General features: G+C 36.5%; 1 protein-coding gene across 1 annotated transcript in view; it reads left to right on the top strand.

Annotated features, from left to right (window-relative positions):
* LOC115217892 (4-nitrophenylphosphatase) overlaps positions 1-15,606 on the top strand; it is a 166,142-nt gene extending 150,536 nt beyond the window's left edge. Inside the window, exons 3-4 of the mRNA XM_029787611.2 lie at positions 12,041-12,172; positions 15,572-15,606. Of these exons, the coding sequence (XP_029643471.1) occupies positions 12,041-12,172; positions 15,572-15,606 (167 nt within the window). The remainder of the gene's footprint in view (positions 1-12,040; positions 12,173-15,571) is intronic.
* Positions 15,607-17,929: the final 2,323 nt, after the last annotated feature.

Genomic DNA, 17,929 nt, shown 5'->3' with positions numbered 1-17,929 from the left:
CTGAAGCACCGCCTTTAGTCGAGCAAATCGACCCCAGGACTTATTCTTTGTAAGCCTAGTACTTATTCTATCGGTCTCTTTTGCCGAACCGCTAAGTTACGGGGACATGAACACACCAGCATCGGTTGTCAATCGATCTTGGGGGGACAGACACAGACACACAAACACACACACATATATATATATATATATATATATATATATATATATATATATAATATATATATATATATATATATATATATATATTATATATATATATACATATACACGACAGGCCTTTCAGTTTCCGTCTACCAAATCCACTCACAATGCTTTGGTCGGCCCGAGGCTATAGTAGAAGACACTTGCCCAAAGTGCCACGCAGTGGGACTGAACCCGGAACCATGTGGTTGGTAAGCAAGCTACTTACCACACAGCCACTCCTGCGCCATGTGTAACAAATGTGAGAAATAAAAGTTTATTATTACTACAGAGTTAAAATTAGTAATTTGTGTAATAAATATGACTTCCACATAAATAAAGTGAATTTATTTATCCGCAAACGACGCAAACTACCCGAAAGCGGTCGGATATTATGACACTAGCTGAAACATTGAGATACAACGTATTGTAAGAACTCTTACTGTGTCTTTATTAGAACTGTTTTTGCTGCGACGTTGCCAATTACTGCTACACTTGGCTTTTAAACAAGTTTACCTCCTGTATCATGCACAGCTTCATTTAAAGTACACTATTGTAATATATATGTGAATTGTATATATTTATATGCATATAATACACACACACACACACACACATATATATATATATATATATGTACATACATAGAGACCGAGGGTGATATATGTACTTATATATGCATATACATATACACATATATACTTACATACACACGCATACAGAGCACACACACACACATATATGAATTTATTAATGTATATATGATTATATGTAGATATTTCAGTTTATATCCTTTCAACAAATAAGCGAAAATTATCGCCTGTTTCATATAATGCATGAAATATTTGTATGCCATAATATTTGAATAATATTATTGCCACGTTGAATCATGGGTATGTCACTTAGCTATTAAAACGTCACTCAAAATTTACATTTCTGTTTTGACAGTTATCTTAATGATTGAGTAGTATTGTTACATGCATATAAAGATATATGTTTATCACAGTGTGCAATACGTATATGTCTAATCGACTATGAAGGTTTGATATAAACACTAATTCACATGCACATCTATAAAGAGATATACAGAGAGACAGACAGGTAGATAGGTGCATTTGTATGTATGTATATAGACATAAATTTATTACACACACACACACACACACACACACACACACACACATATATATATATATATATACTGTTGTGTCTGGGGAGAGTCATTCTCTTTTTGTACCTTATTATTTAAGACTATTGAAAAGGTTGCAAGACGCAACGAAAATTTTAGGAAAATAAAAAGACGAAATAAGTGGAAATTTTACCGGTGAGTGTGTTAAATAATAAGGTACTAAAAGAGAATGACTCTCCCCAGACACAACAGAATATGCTTCAACACACGAACTTATATAAAGAATCTTGCAAACCAAATCCAAAAACGAAAAATATATATATATATATATATATATATTATATATATATATATATATATATGCATGCATAATAAACACTACATACAGAAGAGTGCAATAACTACATCATCTGAACTCTCAGCTTGCGCCAAGCATATTGCCCACAATATCTTTGCAATGCCTGTCCTCACGCTCACATTTGGACGTCTGAACTAGGAACTTATTGACGCAGATTTCTTCCCCAAGGAGCATCGGTAAAATCTGTTTATCGAAAGAACAAAATACATAAAGAATGCACCGGTACATTGAGAAGGCAATGCATAGGTACCTGGCACGAAAACCACTTGCCAAATTAGGAGTTTGTGTTATCGAAACTTTGGCATACAGTACCGACAATTATTTGACATTTTACTTTGAAGACTATCGCTATGAAATTCAAGAACAAAAAGTCCCCACCAACTACCGGCGGCAAAAATATCAACAGATATCAAAGGCTATGCAGCAACAATACTCGGAACACCAAATTTTACATGTCTTGTAACAAAATTTGAAGCCAATGTTATTACCACCACATAAGGCAGCGAGCCGGCAGAATGGTTAGCGCACCGGGTAAAAAACTTTACGACATTTCGTTCGTCTTTACGTTCCGAGTTCAAATTCGGCCGGGGACGACTTTGTTTTTCATTCTTTCTAGATCGTTAAAAGAAGTTACAGTTATGTACTGAGGTCGATGTAATTGTCGTACCCACTACTCCGATATTCCTAACTTTGTGCCAAAATTGAAAACGAATATTATTACCATCACAACGAACATAGTTACAGCCACCGCGACTACGATCAACTTCTGCAAAACCTACGCATTACTAACAACCACCGTCACTCCCACATCTCAAATTAAACAATGTCATCACAACTATCGACATGATCATCAGTTCGGTCAACGTCGTCGTCATCATCATCATCATCATCATCATCATCATCAATAACAACAACAAAATATCATTGCTAAAAAACGAACAACAAGAGTGGGTGTGTGATAAGAAGCTTGCTTCCCAACAATAGGGTTCTGGGCACCTTGGGCAAGTGTCTTCTACAAGAGCCGCGGACAGACCGAAGCTTTGTGAGTAGATTTGGTGGACGGAAACTGAAAGAAGCTCATTGTATATGTATGCATGTACGTATTTATGTGTCTGTGCTTATCCCCCATCATCGCTTGACAACCGATTTTGGTGTCTTTACGTCCCCGTAACTCCGCGGTTAAGCAAAAGAGACCGATAGAATAAGCACTAGGCTTATAAAGGATAAGTCCTGGGATAGATTTGTTCGACTAATGACGGTGCTCCAGCACGGCCGCAGCCAAATGACTGAAACCAGTTAAAGAATAAAAGAATAAATTAACAAAAAAGATTTTCGGTAACAACGATGTGGCCAGCTACAAAAACAGTTGCAACAACAACAATAACAAGAGGCACAGGAGTGGCTGTGTGGTAAGGAGCTTGCTTGCGAACCACATGGTCCCATGTTCAGTCGCACTACGTGGCACCTCGGGCAATTTTCTACAATAGCTTCGGACAGATCAAAGCCTTGTGAGTAGATTTGGTAGACAGAAACTGAAAGAAGCCTATCGTATTTGTATGTATGTATGTATGTATGTGTGTGCGTAGGTGTGTATGCGTGTGTGTGTGTGTGCGTCTTTGTTTCTATGTTTGTCTCCCACCACCGCTCGACAACTGATGTTGGTGTATTTACGTCCAAGTAACTTCTTCTTTATTATTATTATTATTATTATTATTTATTATTATTATTATTATTATTATTATTATTATTATTATTATTATTATTATTTCGTATAAATTTCAGATATTCATTTTGAATATTCATCTATATATTGTATTTGTAAGTTTTATGCGTGAATTTTCTCTGCAAGGTGGGAAGGCCTCTACAGCTCGTCGATATTTTGCGTGCAAGCAAGCAAATTCGAGCAAATCTTTGCTGATATTGCAGAGAAGGCGTTCACATTGTAGTCCTTGTAATGCTTGCCATAATAGTTTTGACGTTGTTATTATAAATAGCAACCTAATACCCCTCACATAGCATTCTACTGACAAGAGAAAGGATATATATATATATATATATATTATATATATATATATATATATATATATATATATATATAATATATATGATGGCTCTCGATTGGCGCTATGTAGACAAAATGATAGAAAAGCGTAGCCTCTATGCTGTTGTCCATGTATTTCATTCAGATCTGACCTAGAACGTAAAAACAACAGCAACAACACCAACAGCAACCACAACAACAAAAATAACTTACATATGAGCAAACTCTACATAGAAGGCAAAAGATCACATGTATCTTACGGCATAATTTCGATGTGTAAGAAACAAATATTTTATTGAAATAATGCTAATATAACGTATTTTTCCCGAGGTATTATCTAGCTTGGAGATAAGAATTAATTGATTCAACAGAAGTAGTCAAGTGTCTCACTATTCAGCAATGTAAACAACTTCGCTGAACTCATTACCAATTTTCTTTGCCAAAAGTTTCCTGTATTTAAATGTCATCTGAAGTACGACAAGTTGTCAAACATTAGATAATAGCTGTAGAGATATTCATCTTTAATAATGGATTATGAACAACATATATCGGCGCTTCTATCTATATTCCACTTAATTCACTTAATACAAAAATTATGTACTCACATACAAACGCATCGTTCCACATATGTGTGTCTGTGTGTGTGTCTGTGTACATACATACATACGTACATACATATATAAATACGTGTGTGTGTGATTGTCTTTCTACCAAAGCTTGACATCTGGTGTTGGTTTGTATACCTTCCCGTAAACTAGTTGTTTGGCAAAAGACACCGATAGAGTATTTTTTATTTAGTTGATTGTTTCAGTCATTTGACTGTGGCCATGCTGGAGCACCGCTTTTTGTCGATCAAATCGACCACAGGACTTATTCATTGTAATTCAGTTCTATATTTATGAGATGAGGAATTATGTACATTATTTACATTATTTACATTTGGCGGATATTTGTCGTCACCTTGTTTGTTGTTAACGCAACGTTTTGACTGATATACCTGCCAGCCTTCATTAGGTGTCTTGGAGAAATTTCGAACCTGGGTTCTCATTTCTAAGGTATTTTTCGATATTATTATTATTATTATTATTATTATTATTATTATTATTATTATTATTATTATTATTATTATTATTATTATTATCATTATCATCATCATCATCATAATAATAATCATCATCATCATCATCATTATCATCATTATTAATATTCAGTTCACTGCCTGGAATCGAACTCGGAATATTGGAGTTAGTAGCCCGCGCTCTTAAGCACTACACCATATGCCTAGTACTCATTCTATCGGTCTCTTTCGCCGAACCGTTAATCTACGGGGACGTAAACACACCTACATCGGTTGTCAAGCGATGGTTGTGGGAGGGGGACAAACAGACACGCATACACATGCATATATACGATGGGTTTCTTTCAGTTTCCGTCTACCAAATCCACTCATAAGGTTTGGTCGGCCCGAGGCTACAGTAGAAGACCTTTGCACAAGGTGCTACGCAGTGAGACTGAACCCGGAACCATGTGGTTGGTAAGCCAGCTAGTACCACACAACCATTCCTGCGCAGCTTCTATGCTGCAGTCCATGCGTTTCATTCAGATCTGATCTAATAGAACATCAACATCAACTACAACAGCAACGACAACAAAAATAACACACATACAAGCAAACTCTACCTGGCATAGACGTAGGAGTGGCTGTGTGGTAAGTAGCTTCCTTACGAACTACACGGTTCCGGGTTCAGTGCCACTGCGTGGCACCTTGGGAAAATGTCTTCTACTATAGCCTCAGGCCGACCAAAGCCTTGTGAGTGGATTTGCTAGACGGAAACAGAAAGAAGACGTCGTATATATGTATATATATATATATATATATATATATATATATATGTGTGTGTGTGTTTGTGTGTGTGTGTGTGTGTTTATGTGTGTGTGTGTGTGTATATATATATGTTTGTGTGTCTCTGTTTGTCCCTCCATCATCGTTTGACAAGCGATGCTGGTGTGTTTACGTCCGCGTAACTTGGTGATTCGGCAAAAGAGACCGATAGAATAAGTACTAGGCTTACAAAGATTAAGTCATGGGCTCGAATTGCTCGACTAAAGTAGTGTTCCAGCATGGCCACAGACAAAATGACTAAAACAAGTAAAAGAGTAAAAAGAAAAGAGATCCCATGTACCTTGCGGCATAATTTCAATGTGTTAACCAAAGAAACAAATAATTTATTGAAATAATGCTAATATAACGTGTTTTTCCCGAAGTAACAAATTTTTATAAATATGTACTGGAAGTGGATGTTTTCCCTGAAAACTCTTCAATCCAGTGCTCTTTGATGGTCACGGTTCAGTGATTGAAATTTTTGCAACATTTGTGGATGAGAGGTAAAATTTATCTCCGCCTAAACGCGAACGTTCTATTAGAACTAATTATACTGCGGCAGTTACTATGAGAGAAACTCTCATATTAGCCTTTGGTGCAAAATGCAATCTTTTTTATATTACTACAGGAGAGATAAATCCTCGCTATCTCTACTTCTATATATCGGTGTCGGGAAGACAAGTCGCTGCTATCTCTAGTGGTCGAGCGTCCATCACTGACGAAACCAAAGAATGTCGAAATCATCCGATCTGGTTGTCTCGGCGCTGGAGGCGATGGGAATTTATCTCCCTATAAATAAACGAGCATTTAACACCTAAGGCCAATGTGAGCGTTTCTCTCATGATATCTGCCGCAGAACATTGTGTTCAAACAGAACATACACGTTTAAGTGGGGATAAATATTTTCTCTCAGTGTTATTACTGTTTCTCTCACTAATGTCATATTCAGGGTTGACTTTGTGTATGTATGCAAGACCTTAAAGTGCATCTGATAGTAGGGTCCTGGTATGGGAGTTCCAGGTATTTCAAAAGTGTAGAACCATCTCTTAGCCACTGTTGTCTCCAGGCCTACTCAGATCCAAAATAGTAGCATTTGTTAGGTCCCAGCTACAATTTAATAAGCATATGGACCACTAGAAGTGAAGAGTCCTCAATCTTCGTTAGAGCTTCCTTCTTCTAGAAGAAAGTAAACTCGTATAAAGAATCTGAAATACAGCCAGCTCCTTGTTGTCAGAACCTCTGTTGCCTCCCTGGTTGCACAGCATTGAAAAGCATGAAAAGTAAGTTCTGTGTTATGCAACATTTTATCCACTCAAACCATGGTAGATTAAAATAATGTTCCAGTAAACTGAGGTAGATTCGATCGACTTTGATTACTTCTAAAACAACTGGGCTTTGTTCCTATAACACAAAAGTCTATCTAATACCATAAATTAGACAGGTGAAACGAATTTGGCTGCTATTTCTAGCAGATTAAATGGTTATCTAGAGGTCTACTTCTTTGGATCATTCTTTAACGGTAATTGAACATAAAGGGGTTAAAGAAAGATTTGCAGATTATTATGTTTATTTGTCTCTTTATTCTAATCTTAGACAAAAGAGAAGACATTGCAAATGAAAGGTGTCAACGACCCTCAACCAACTACTCATTAGTCGTAAAGTGAGTACAAAAAAAAATTTTTTAATAAAAAAAAACAAATATCATTTTGTATTGAGAGCGATTTCGAAGTTGATTTGAGAAAGAACTCAATTGTCTTAAGAATGAAGTCCTCGTGATACCATTCAATTGAAAATACAAATCCTTTGTTTTCATTATCATCGCTTTAGTCGATCCAATTGGCTGGAACATACGCTCATATTTCTTCAATATATTTGTCGATTAAGAACTACTTCATATAATTTAACGCTAAAAGAAGATGAAAAGTGCACAATCGCTCGCTAAAGTTTTAATTATATTCCTAAAAAATTATTCGCAGCGGAATGGCGAGAAACAATAGAGCATCGGTTTGAATGCATTTTTTTTTTTAATTTAAGTATTTTGGTTTATCTACTTAACATTTTTGTGTACAAAACCCTACTGTGGATGCCTTGTTAACTTCTCTTATCATCGATTCTGAATAAGAGCTGTCCACGTATTGGAGTGGATTTAATGGCCGACACTTCACTGGCTTACATTATGGCGAATTAGTACAGATGTTAAAGTGTCGGACAGAATGACTTGTTATATTTGCTTCGGCTCTCTGCACTTTGAGTTCGAAGCTACCTTCCTTGAGTTCGAAGCTACCTAGATTTACTTCAGTTTATGTCTTAATAAATAATATATCATTAAAGTACTGGATTCAATTCTTATTTCTTTATATTTATTTCTTATTTCTTTACTGCCCACAAGGGGCTACTCACAGAGGAGACAAGCAAGGACAGACAAACGGATTAAGTCGATTATATCGACCCCAGTGCGTAACTGGTACTTATTTAATCGACCCCGAAAGGATGAAAGGCAAAGTTGACCTCGGCGGAATGTGAACTCAGAACGTAGCAGCAGACGAAATACGTATTTCTTTACTACCCACAAGGGGCTAAATACAGAAGGGATAAACAAGGACAGACAAACGGATTAAGTCGATTACATCGACCCCAGTGCGTAACTGGTACTTAATTTATCGACCCCTAAAGCATGAAAGGCAAAGTCGACCTCGGCGGAATTTGAACTCAGAACGTAACGGCAGACGAAATACGGCTACACATTTCGCCCGGCGTGCTACCGTTTCTGCCAGCTCGCCGTAGCAGCAGACGAAATACCACTAAGCATTTCGCCCGGCGTGCTAACACTTCTGCCAGCTCGCCGCCTTTATATTTATTTCTCTCTTCTCGGAATTGTCTGTGTTGCCTTTTGTAATTATAACTCCAATGTCATGCCATTTTTTTTCTTTTACGGTACAAAGACACTATCACTGGTCACATCAACGAAGCATTACACCCCAATGCATTCCAAACACTCAATGTTAATACAAAAGCTCGGTCTCACAATTACTCTTGTTTAATTTATATCCCTTCCGTAGACAAAAATAATTATCACAAAAACTGAACTTCCTCTTAAGAGCCAAGAAATATTTCAGCTCTCAAGAACTTCTACATCTCTATCAATACCAGAATGAGATCCCTAATGGAATACTGTGCTCACTCCACATATAAAACGGTACCACTCATATAAAACGCAGGTATTTTGGAGTGTATCCTCCTAAAGAACCCGGCGTCCGTTTGACAAGAAGTCACTCACTATTATGCCCCGAAGGTAAGGCGGCGAGCTGGCAGAAACGTTAGCATGCCGGGCGAAATGCTTAGCGGTATTTTGTCTGCCGCTACGTTCTGAGTTCAAATTCCGCCGAGGTCGACTTTGCCTTTCATCCTTTCGGGGTCGATAAATTAAGTACCAGTTACGCACTGGGGTCCATGTAATCGACTTAATCCGTTTGTCTGTCCTTGTTTGTCCCCTCTGTGTTTAGCCCCTTGTAGGTAGTAAAGAAATATATTATGCCCCGAACTTTGACCACCATTCCAGTTTGGCCAATTCTATCGCTACTCCAGAGGTCTATACTCTACGTCTTCATGTGTACGTACACATTACTCTTGGGGTCGTCTTCATAAAGGAACTTCTGTGTAAATGTTTGTGGCTGTCGGACAGTCTGCTTCCCCGCTTCGTCAAAAAGACAATGATAGCAATCTGCTTTTTTCTGAAACCCGTGTTCCCTGCGAAGAAAAGCGGAAGAAGAGTTACTCCAGAGAAAAAAATACTCAACCAGTATGTACAATCTCTATACTCTCTATGGCGTATGTCAATAATAAATTATGCATGCTTTTGCATTATTTTCGGTACAACCCATGCATATTGTCAAGCTTCACCGTTGAAGGAATGAGAATATGTAACAGAAACAAATGGAAGCCATTTTCTTGTTTTTTACTATCTAACATTCTATCCAGGGTCTGTATTTGGTGAGGTGTCAAGCTTCACGGTTGAAGGAATGTCAAGCTTGACTGTTGATGGAATGAGAATATGTAACAGAAACAAATGGAAGCCATTTTCTTGTTCTTTATTATCTAGCTTTCTATCCAGGATCTGTATTTGGGGAGGTGTCAAGCTTTACGGTTGAAGGAATGTCAAGCTTGACTGTTGATGGAATGAGAATATGTAACAGAAACAAATGGAAGCCATTTTTTTGTTCTTTACTATCTAGCTTTCTATCCAGGATCTGTATTTGGGGAGGTGTCAAGCTTCACGGTTGAAGGAATGTCAAGCTTGACTGTTGATGGAATGAGAATATGTAACAGAATCAAATGGAAGCCATTTTTTTGTTCTTTACTATCTAGCTTTCTATCCAGGATCTGTATTTGGTGAGGTGGAAGAGAATTCTCTCTCTTCGTTTACAGATATAGCGTGAATGAATTAATCCAACGTTTTAGAACTCAAAACAAATGAGACAACATTAATCGAAAATATCATTGTTTTCACCACAAACAACGTTTCAGAACGATGCTGAGATTTAGTGGAATACAAAGAAAATAAATAAATTACAAAATCCAAATATGAATTTTACAAAAAACAAAATTTAGGTTATATTATATAATAAAACTTCATTTGTAGACAAAATTTCAGTTTCGATCTCTTTGTTTCTAACAACATTCTCATTCTTTTCTCTCGTTTTAAGAAAAGAAAGAAAGAATAGGTTCGTTAATTTCATTCTAAATTATGAAAAAAAAAATCTTGTAAACAGTTATCAGAATTTATACAGTTCATTATCACATGATTATTTCTAGTAACATCACATACAGACTGAGACGCCTTTAACAACCTACATCGATGAACATATATGGGGAACGTGTGCACACGCACAAACGCATATATATATATATATATATATATATATGTATGTATGTATGTATATATTTTATGTGTGTGTGTGAGTGTGTCTTAAATTATCTTATTAAATCAAATTATCTTGTAATATCAAATGAAGTGGCTTTTAATAAGTATCTAATGTTCTCAAACGGACATAAGAGATTAAGTCGATCAAAAGTGTGTTAACGTCACATCCAACACAGCCAATTAATCTGGCGTTTGTCGGTTTCCTTCGATTCGATTTGGTATTATACTGATGAAGAAGTTGCGCCGATAGGTAAGTTGAAAACCTACTTCGTTAATTGTATACACGCACGTTTCCACACGTCGTTCTCGCAGCCAAATATTCATACAAACACAGAAACAGGTTTTTATAGACACACACCACATACACAAAACGCCCGCATGCATACAAAAGCTCTCACTATTATTCATACACAGAAACACACACACACACACACACCACACACACACACACGCACTCAGAGAGACACACAGGGAGATAAGTACACACGCGCGCTCACACGTGCTCCGCACTTCGGCACTTCCATACAGATAACACAATTAGTAATTAGCAAGAGACTGACCTTGACTCCATCTTGAACCTGAATAAAGTGATACAAAGACGAAGTGTTTGTCTATAGATTCACATAGACCACACACAGACACACACGTACACACACAAACAGACACACTCACGCACACATATACAAGAAAAGACAGATACACATTTAGTAAAAGATGAAAGCATTGACACACATAAAATGTTTAAGCAAGTAAAATGTTACAGTTGTAAGAGCGTCGACCATAATGTCTTACGGCATTTGCAGCCAATCACTGCACTCCGAGTTCAAATCCCATCGAGATTAACTTTGATTTTAATCACTACAGATAAAGTAAAGAGCCGGTCAAATATTGGTTAAGTTGTTTCTTCTTTGTCGCACCCAGTTTATTTCTCGTAATCGGTGGCGTAAAGGAGAGTTCTTGAGAGCATTCATACGGTGCATCATCACCAACCTTTTTCCTTTCCACCCTAGGGTTATGACACGAAAGTATAAACTAATATGTACGTTAAAACATACGAACATACTCGTTTAAGCTTACAACTGGTCGATTCAACAATGGAGCCCTTAGTTTAACGCACTAGAACAGATTTCACAGCAGTGTTTCTTATACTGAGAAAGACCTTCCTCGCTCATAATGGAGATAACATGGAACATATCTCTATGTAATTTATCTTTGTTCGTCATGGGGTTTGTACCAGTTTAAAACCTTTTGTTTTATTTAAAATGTTAATGTTTTCATGCTCTTTGCAATCCCCAGAAGCCTTACTCCAGATGGTATACTTTCTCCCTGCTATGTAAGTCACCGCCATCCAGACTTAAAATGACACACTGGGTTATGTGCCCCTAGATGAACGTTGAAAAAACATTAATAGCCTGCTTTTTTATATATAAATCTGTTTGATAAAGGTTGGCTATGGCCTAATTATGAACAACAGAATAGAACTCGGTTAAATAGATTAAGATTTTTATTCTGTTGTTCATATTTAGACCCCAGCAATGCTTGTGACTTCAAATACAATGCTGATGCAATTAACTATGAAGCAAAAGTCAACTCTACAAAATTTCTAGTCGGTATGTTTGAAGGCACTCTTAAACACCCTTTGTCTTTTTGTCGGTATAGTAAGTGGCATATTTTTGCATCTTTTCTGCAACCATACTTCCTCCTGCAGAGATAAAGACTATATCACTCCAATTATATTACTGGTCTTCCAATGGAGACTGAAAGAATGTGTAAAATCAGTGGTAATGCAATGAAGATTTCTTAAAAGATTCGACGCGTACGTAAATTGCATTAAAACATTTCGGCAGTATAATTTTGAAAACTAATACATACAAATTGTAACAAATCAGTTAAATGTATAAATGTCAGATGGGTAATATTAACAAATCCAAACATTTCGGGAATTGCCATTTTGGAAATTGGAAAATAAACATGACAATTTCATTATATGAATGCGACGAAGGAACCGCAAGGCTAATTTGTTTTAAAAAGTTAGTTACATTTCGCTTGTCTCTGCTGTTTCCGTACGTGTATGTTGAATAAATATTAAACTGTGAGTGAATGGTAACAAAAATTTGTGCTTTTTACTTGTTTCAGTCATTTGACTGCGGCCATGCTGGAGCACCGCCTTCAGTCGAGCAAATCGACCCCGGGACTTATTCTTTGTAAGCCCAGTACTTATTCTATCGGTCTCTTTTGCCGAACCGCTAAGTGACGGGGACGTAAACACACAAGCATCGGTTGTCAAACAATGCTAGGGGGACAAACACATACACACATACATACATATATATATATATATAATATATATATATATATATATATACACGACAGGCTTCTTTCTGTTTCCGTCTACCAAATCCACTCACAAGGCATTGGTCGGCCCGGGGCTATAGCAGAAGACACTTGCCCAAGATGCCACGCAGTGGGACTGAACCCTGAACCATGTGGTTGGTTAGCAAGCTACTTACCACACAGCCACTCCTGCGCCTTTTATTTGTGCTTACTTTTATTTACTTAATTGCTTGTAATCAATGCTTTACTCAGCCCTGCGACCCTAGTTTTGTGCATATGTTCCGGCAGCATATTTTATATAGTAATCACAATTAACGCATAAAATCAATATAGGAGTTAATCGTAAACCTCAAAATCGTCACTTTCTTTATTTTCTTTTTGAATTTGGTTTAAATATTGGCGATATTTTAAATTCATTTCACGTATTACGGGCAGCTACCTCCAAAGTAATAGCCGAGGTGATTCAGCCTGGACCAGAATACAGCTTCTGATATTCGATCCGAAAAGAAACTTTTCTATTATCACTATTATTATTATTATTATTGTTATTGTTATTGTTATTGTTATTGTTGTTGTTGTTGTTACTATTACTGTTACTGTTACTGTTATTACTACTACTACTACTACTACTACTACTACTACTATACTACTACTACTACTACTACTACTACTACTACTACTACTACTATTACTACTACTATTACTACTACTACTACCACTACTACTATTACTACTACTACTACTATTACTACTACTACTATTACTATTACTATTACTATTACTACTACTATTACTATTACTAGTAGTAGTAGTAGTAATAGTCTTTAGTACATTGACTTTTATTGAGTGTTTTCCCCGCCGTACTACGTGACGATCTGCTATCCCTCCACGTATGAATCATTTTTCGTTTATTTGTTTTCTTTCCTGTATTTTCTTCTGCTTTAAACTGCTCTACTGCTCTGCTATTGTCTAGATGTTGTGCATAATTTATATCCTGGAAGTTTTGGCTAAGTGTATCTGTTTCCTTGTACCACCTTCTAATTATCTCTATTTCTATCAATACTTCAGTTACATACACCTAACTTTCCAGTCGACCTCAAAAACAATGTCCGACCAACTAGCCTTTATCTTCCAGAATGTGGAATTCAGTTAGTTCAAATGTTATCTCTCATGTATACTTATAACTCACCTTTTCAGTTATCGTTTTACAAAACTAGCCTAAGTTCCAATGTAAAAACTTCGAACGCTTTCATGCCTTCAGATGTATGTTCTTTTTGTCCAAGAGACGGAAGCCAGAAGCTGTAGGATAATTTGATTTTTCCCATCCTCTACACATTTTAAAATCAGCTTGTTTGCATAATAAGGCGACGAGCTGGCAGAATTGTTAGCACACCGGGCGCAATGCGGTAGTAGTACGTTCTACGTTCTAATTTCAAATTCCACCGAGGTCGATTTTGCCTTTCATCCTTTCGGGGTCTATAAATTAATTAGCAGTGAAACACTGGGTCGATGTAATCGACTGGTCTCCTCCCCAAAATTTCAGCCCTTGTGCCTATAGTAGAAAGGATCATTTGCAACTTCATCGCATGTCTGCTGTGGCTTATGGTAAGAGAACCATGATCCTGTGCTGCAATCCAGAATTCTTTAATTTTGAGTCCTGCGGTTCAAAGGCACTATTCAAACTTTTATACGTCCCTTTCCAGTCAATTCAAAGCATTTTGGACCCTGTTGTTTCGATATAAATTCCTTTCACTGTATAGGCCGTGTAAGGCTTTTTCCATTCTTTAACCTGTAATCCAAATATAGTTTATATTTTAGATATTTTTCTTCCCTATTTCCTTACAAACCTCTATTTCATTCATATAAAGTCAGAAATTTGCTCTTATGTTTCTTGTTTCGAAGACATATGAAATAATTTCACATTGTGGTTTTGTCCATAGCTCTGCAATTTCTGCCGCGGTTATTTTATAATAGATTTTTAATTGCACAGGAGTTTTACTTAAACGTATTCTTACTAGATATTGGCGTATGTTTTCCAAAGATAATTATATTTCTTGCTTTCCTCTGGCTATTTTACTTAGACTGAGTTCAGGAATATTATAAATTTTTGCAATTTTTTTCCAACTTTTAGTGTATTCACGTCCATTACAGAATGCATGTGTGTATATGCGTGTGTGTGTGTGTTTGCGTGCGAGTGTGTTTAGTATGTGTGTGTATATATGTATTGAAAAAGGGATGTTAAATAATGATGAAGTATATATGTATATTGCATTTAATTCCGTTTTAACTATTAGTCTATTATATCAATAATATTCGTCTTTGAGCTATTCTTGCACGCGCATGGGAATGCTAAACTCTTTCTCGTCCATTGATTCTTTAAGCATTTTTACGCATGTTCCTCTTTGTCTCCGTTTCTTTATCTAACATAATGTTAGTGTTCTTAATTCTTTTACTGTCCATGACTCTTCCTCAAATTTTTCTCTGTCTGTTGCTGTTGGCACAACATTGATTTCTATTTTACGTTTATTTGTTTTTGATAAAGCCGTTTTTGCTTGGAGTCGAACTGTCTGTTTCGTTCAAAGAATCCTTGTCGCTTTCCATTCGACAGATTTCACCAAGATATCTTCTTTCTGATATTCTTTCATTTTAAGTACATTTTTTTGTCTGTTTTATTGATCTGTTTATATTTATGTATTCTTTATCTCTTTCGCATTTCTTTTTAGCTGTGTCCTTCGTTATTGATTTCATTAAGGATTGAGAGATCTATTTTCATTTTCTACATTTGGATGGTTTTTCTTTTGAATTTGTTTTTTATAGCAGGTTGCCTTTTCTCTATGGCTCAGATTTTGATATTAACACACGACAAAAGCATTTACCCATCTAACATAATAACTACCATGGCTGCCACTTATATTATTTCATTTAACTTGGATGCAGTGATGTTCATATCCGTTCTCATTAAATGACGGATGACCACGGTTGCGTTAAATTTTTTTCGTGGGAGAAATTTTGCTTTGTCCTTAGAAATTTTTGTTGATAATTCTTTAATTATTTCCATATTTAGATTAAATTGTACGATATTCTCCTGCTTTAAAATAACCAATTCTTAAATGTTCCACAAATTCCATCATATTAGACTTTTTGATTTTACTGTTCAAGTTTCTATTTTGTTGGTTATTTTTCTGTAAATAATTTAATATTTGCATTTGTGGGGTTTTGTTATTTGATCTATTTCTCTCAATTACGTTTTGGATGTTTAAAAGAAGAAGAAGAGGAGGAGGAGGAGGAGGAGGAGGAGGAAGAAGAAGGAGAAGAAGAGGAAGAGGAAGAAGAAGAAGAAGGAGGAGGAGGAGGAGGAGGAGAATAATAATAATAATAATAATAATAATAATAATAAAATAATAATAATAATAATAATAATAATAACAATAACAACAACAACAACAACAACAACAACAGCAGCAACAACAACAACAACAACAACAACAACAATAACAATAACAATAATAATAATTACAAATATTCTTTCTTACTCGAGGCAGAAGGCCCGAAATTTGGGGGAGAGGGTCAGTCAATTAGATCGATCTCAGTACGCAACTGGTACTTACTTTATCGACGACCCCGAAAGGATGAAAAGCAAAGTCGACCAAGGCGGAATTTGAACTCAGAACGTAGCTGCAGACGAAATACCGCTAAGCATTTCGCCCGGCGTGCTAACGTTTCTGCCAGCTCGCCGCACAGGGCCAGCAGCATGAGGGGAGGGCGCTATTAGTTTACGTCGTATCCAGTACTCAACTCGTACTTATGTTATCGACCCCGAAAGCACGAAAAGATGATATTGTTTAATTCGAACTCTGGACATAAAGATGGACGAAATGCCAGCGTTCTTTACTTCTTGGTCTCTCGGTTTGTTGCATGAGTTGCAAATGTAAATCTACTTCTTTGCATCTGCTTTCTCAGTTGTGCTTCTTTCTCTCCTTGACAACTGCTATTGTTTTACTAACTTTACGGTTTTCTCTACCTAGGTCCGCAACGCATAATTTTCCAACACCAATATCGTGTTTAGTAATCGCCTGCCATCCTTCCTTTCCAAGTAGAAAGAGTCTGTCGATGTTACTTTTAGGGTAGCGTACGTTTGGCATTGTGTGCAGCTTTCTAGTTCTTCTATCCAAGTTCTGTAGCTCGACTTTTGTCCATTTTAGAAAGGGAACTGGCATGGCCCATGGATTTATTGCTTTAATGATATCCCGTCTTTTTAATTTTATTTAGAGCATCTTCCTATTTTTCTTCTTTTACTCTTCACAGTATTAGCCTATCGTCTTCTGTGTTTTGTAACTCTTTGCTTCCATCTTTTCTAGGTTGGTGGAATCTGTCACCAATTATTATATTTTATTTTTATTACCCTGCACGCATAAGCGAAAGCAGGGTATTTGTAATCACTCACTTTTGTCGGTTAGTACTTTTGCAAAATTACTGAAACACTGCTCAACGGATTTTCACCAAATTTGGCAGAAATACTCATTGGTTGAGTGGCTCAAAATGATGCACATTTGGTTTGATTATCTGTAAAAATATCTTTATTTTAATCGAACTTATAATTTCTCGATAAGCAAGTGGTCATATAATTTTGTTCACTGTCTTTTTCATATGAATCGACCCTCGACTGCGTGTGTATAAATCACGGTGTGCCTACGCGCGTTGACCGTGTGCGTACATACATACATACATGATATGCTATTGTGTGTGTGTGTGTGTGCAATGATAGATTCAAGGATTTTGTTTATTTACGAGTTGATTTCTTAATGTCACCGGAGTATAATACATATAATGGCGAAATACTCCTCAAATTTTATGCAATATTTTCTAAGTATTTCATTTTGTTCACTTTCTTTTACAACTGAATGGATCCTCGTCTGCGTGTGTATACATCATGGTGTACCTAGGCGCGTAGACACGTGTGCGTACATACATATGCGGCTGTGTATGTGTTTGTGTGTGTGTGTGGGTGTGTATAGTGATATATTCGAAGGTTTCATTTATTTGCGAATTTATTTCTTAATGTCACCGGAGTATAAATACCT

This window comes from Octopus sinensis, linkage group LG12 (assembly GCF_006345805.1).
Source record: "Octopus sinensis linkage group LG12, ASM634580v1, whole genome shotgun sequence".
Taxonomy (NCBI): domain Eukaryota; kingdom Metazoa; phylum Mollusca; class Cephalopoda; order Octopoda; family Octopodidae; genus Octopus; species Octopus sinensis.
This window is presented reverse-complemented; position numbering and strand designations above follow the sequence as displayed.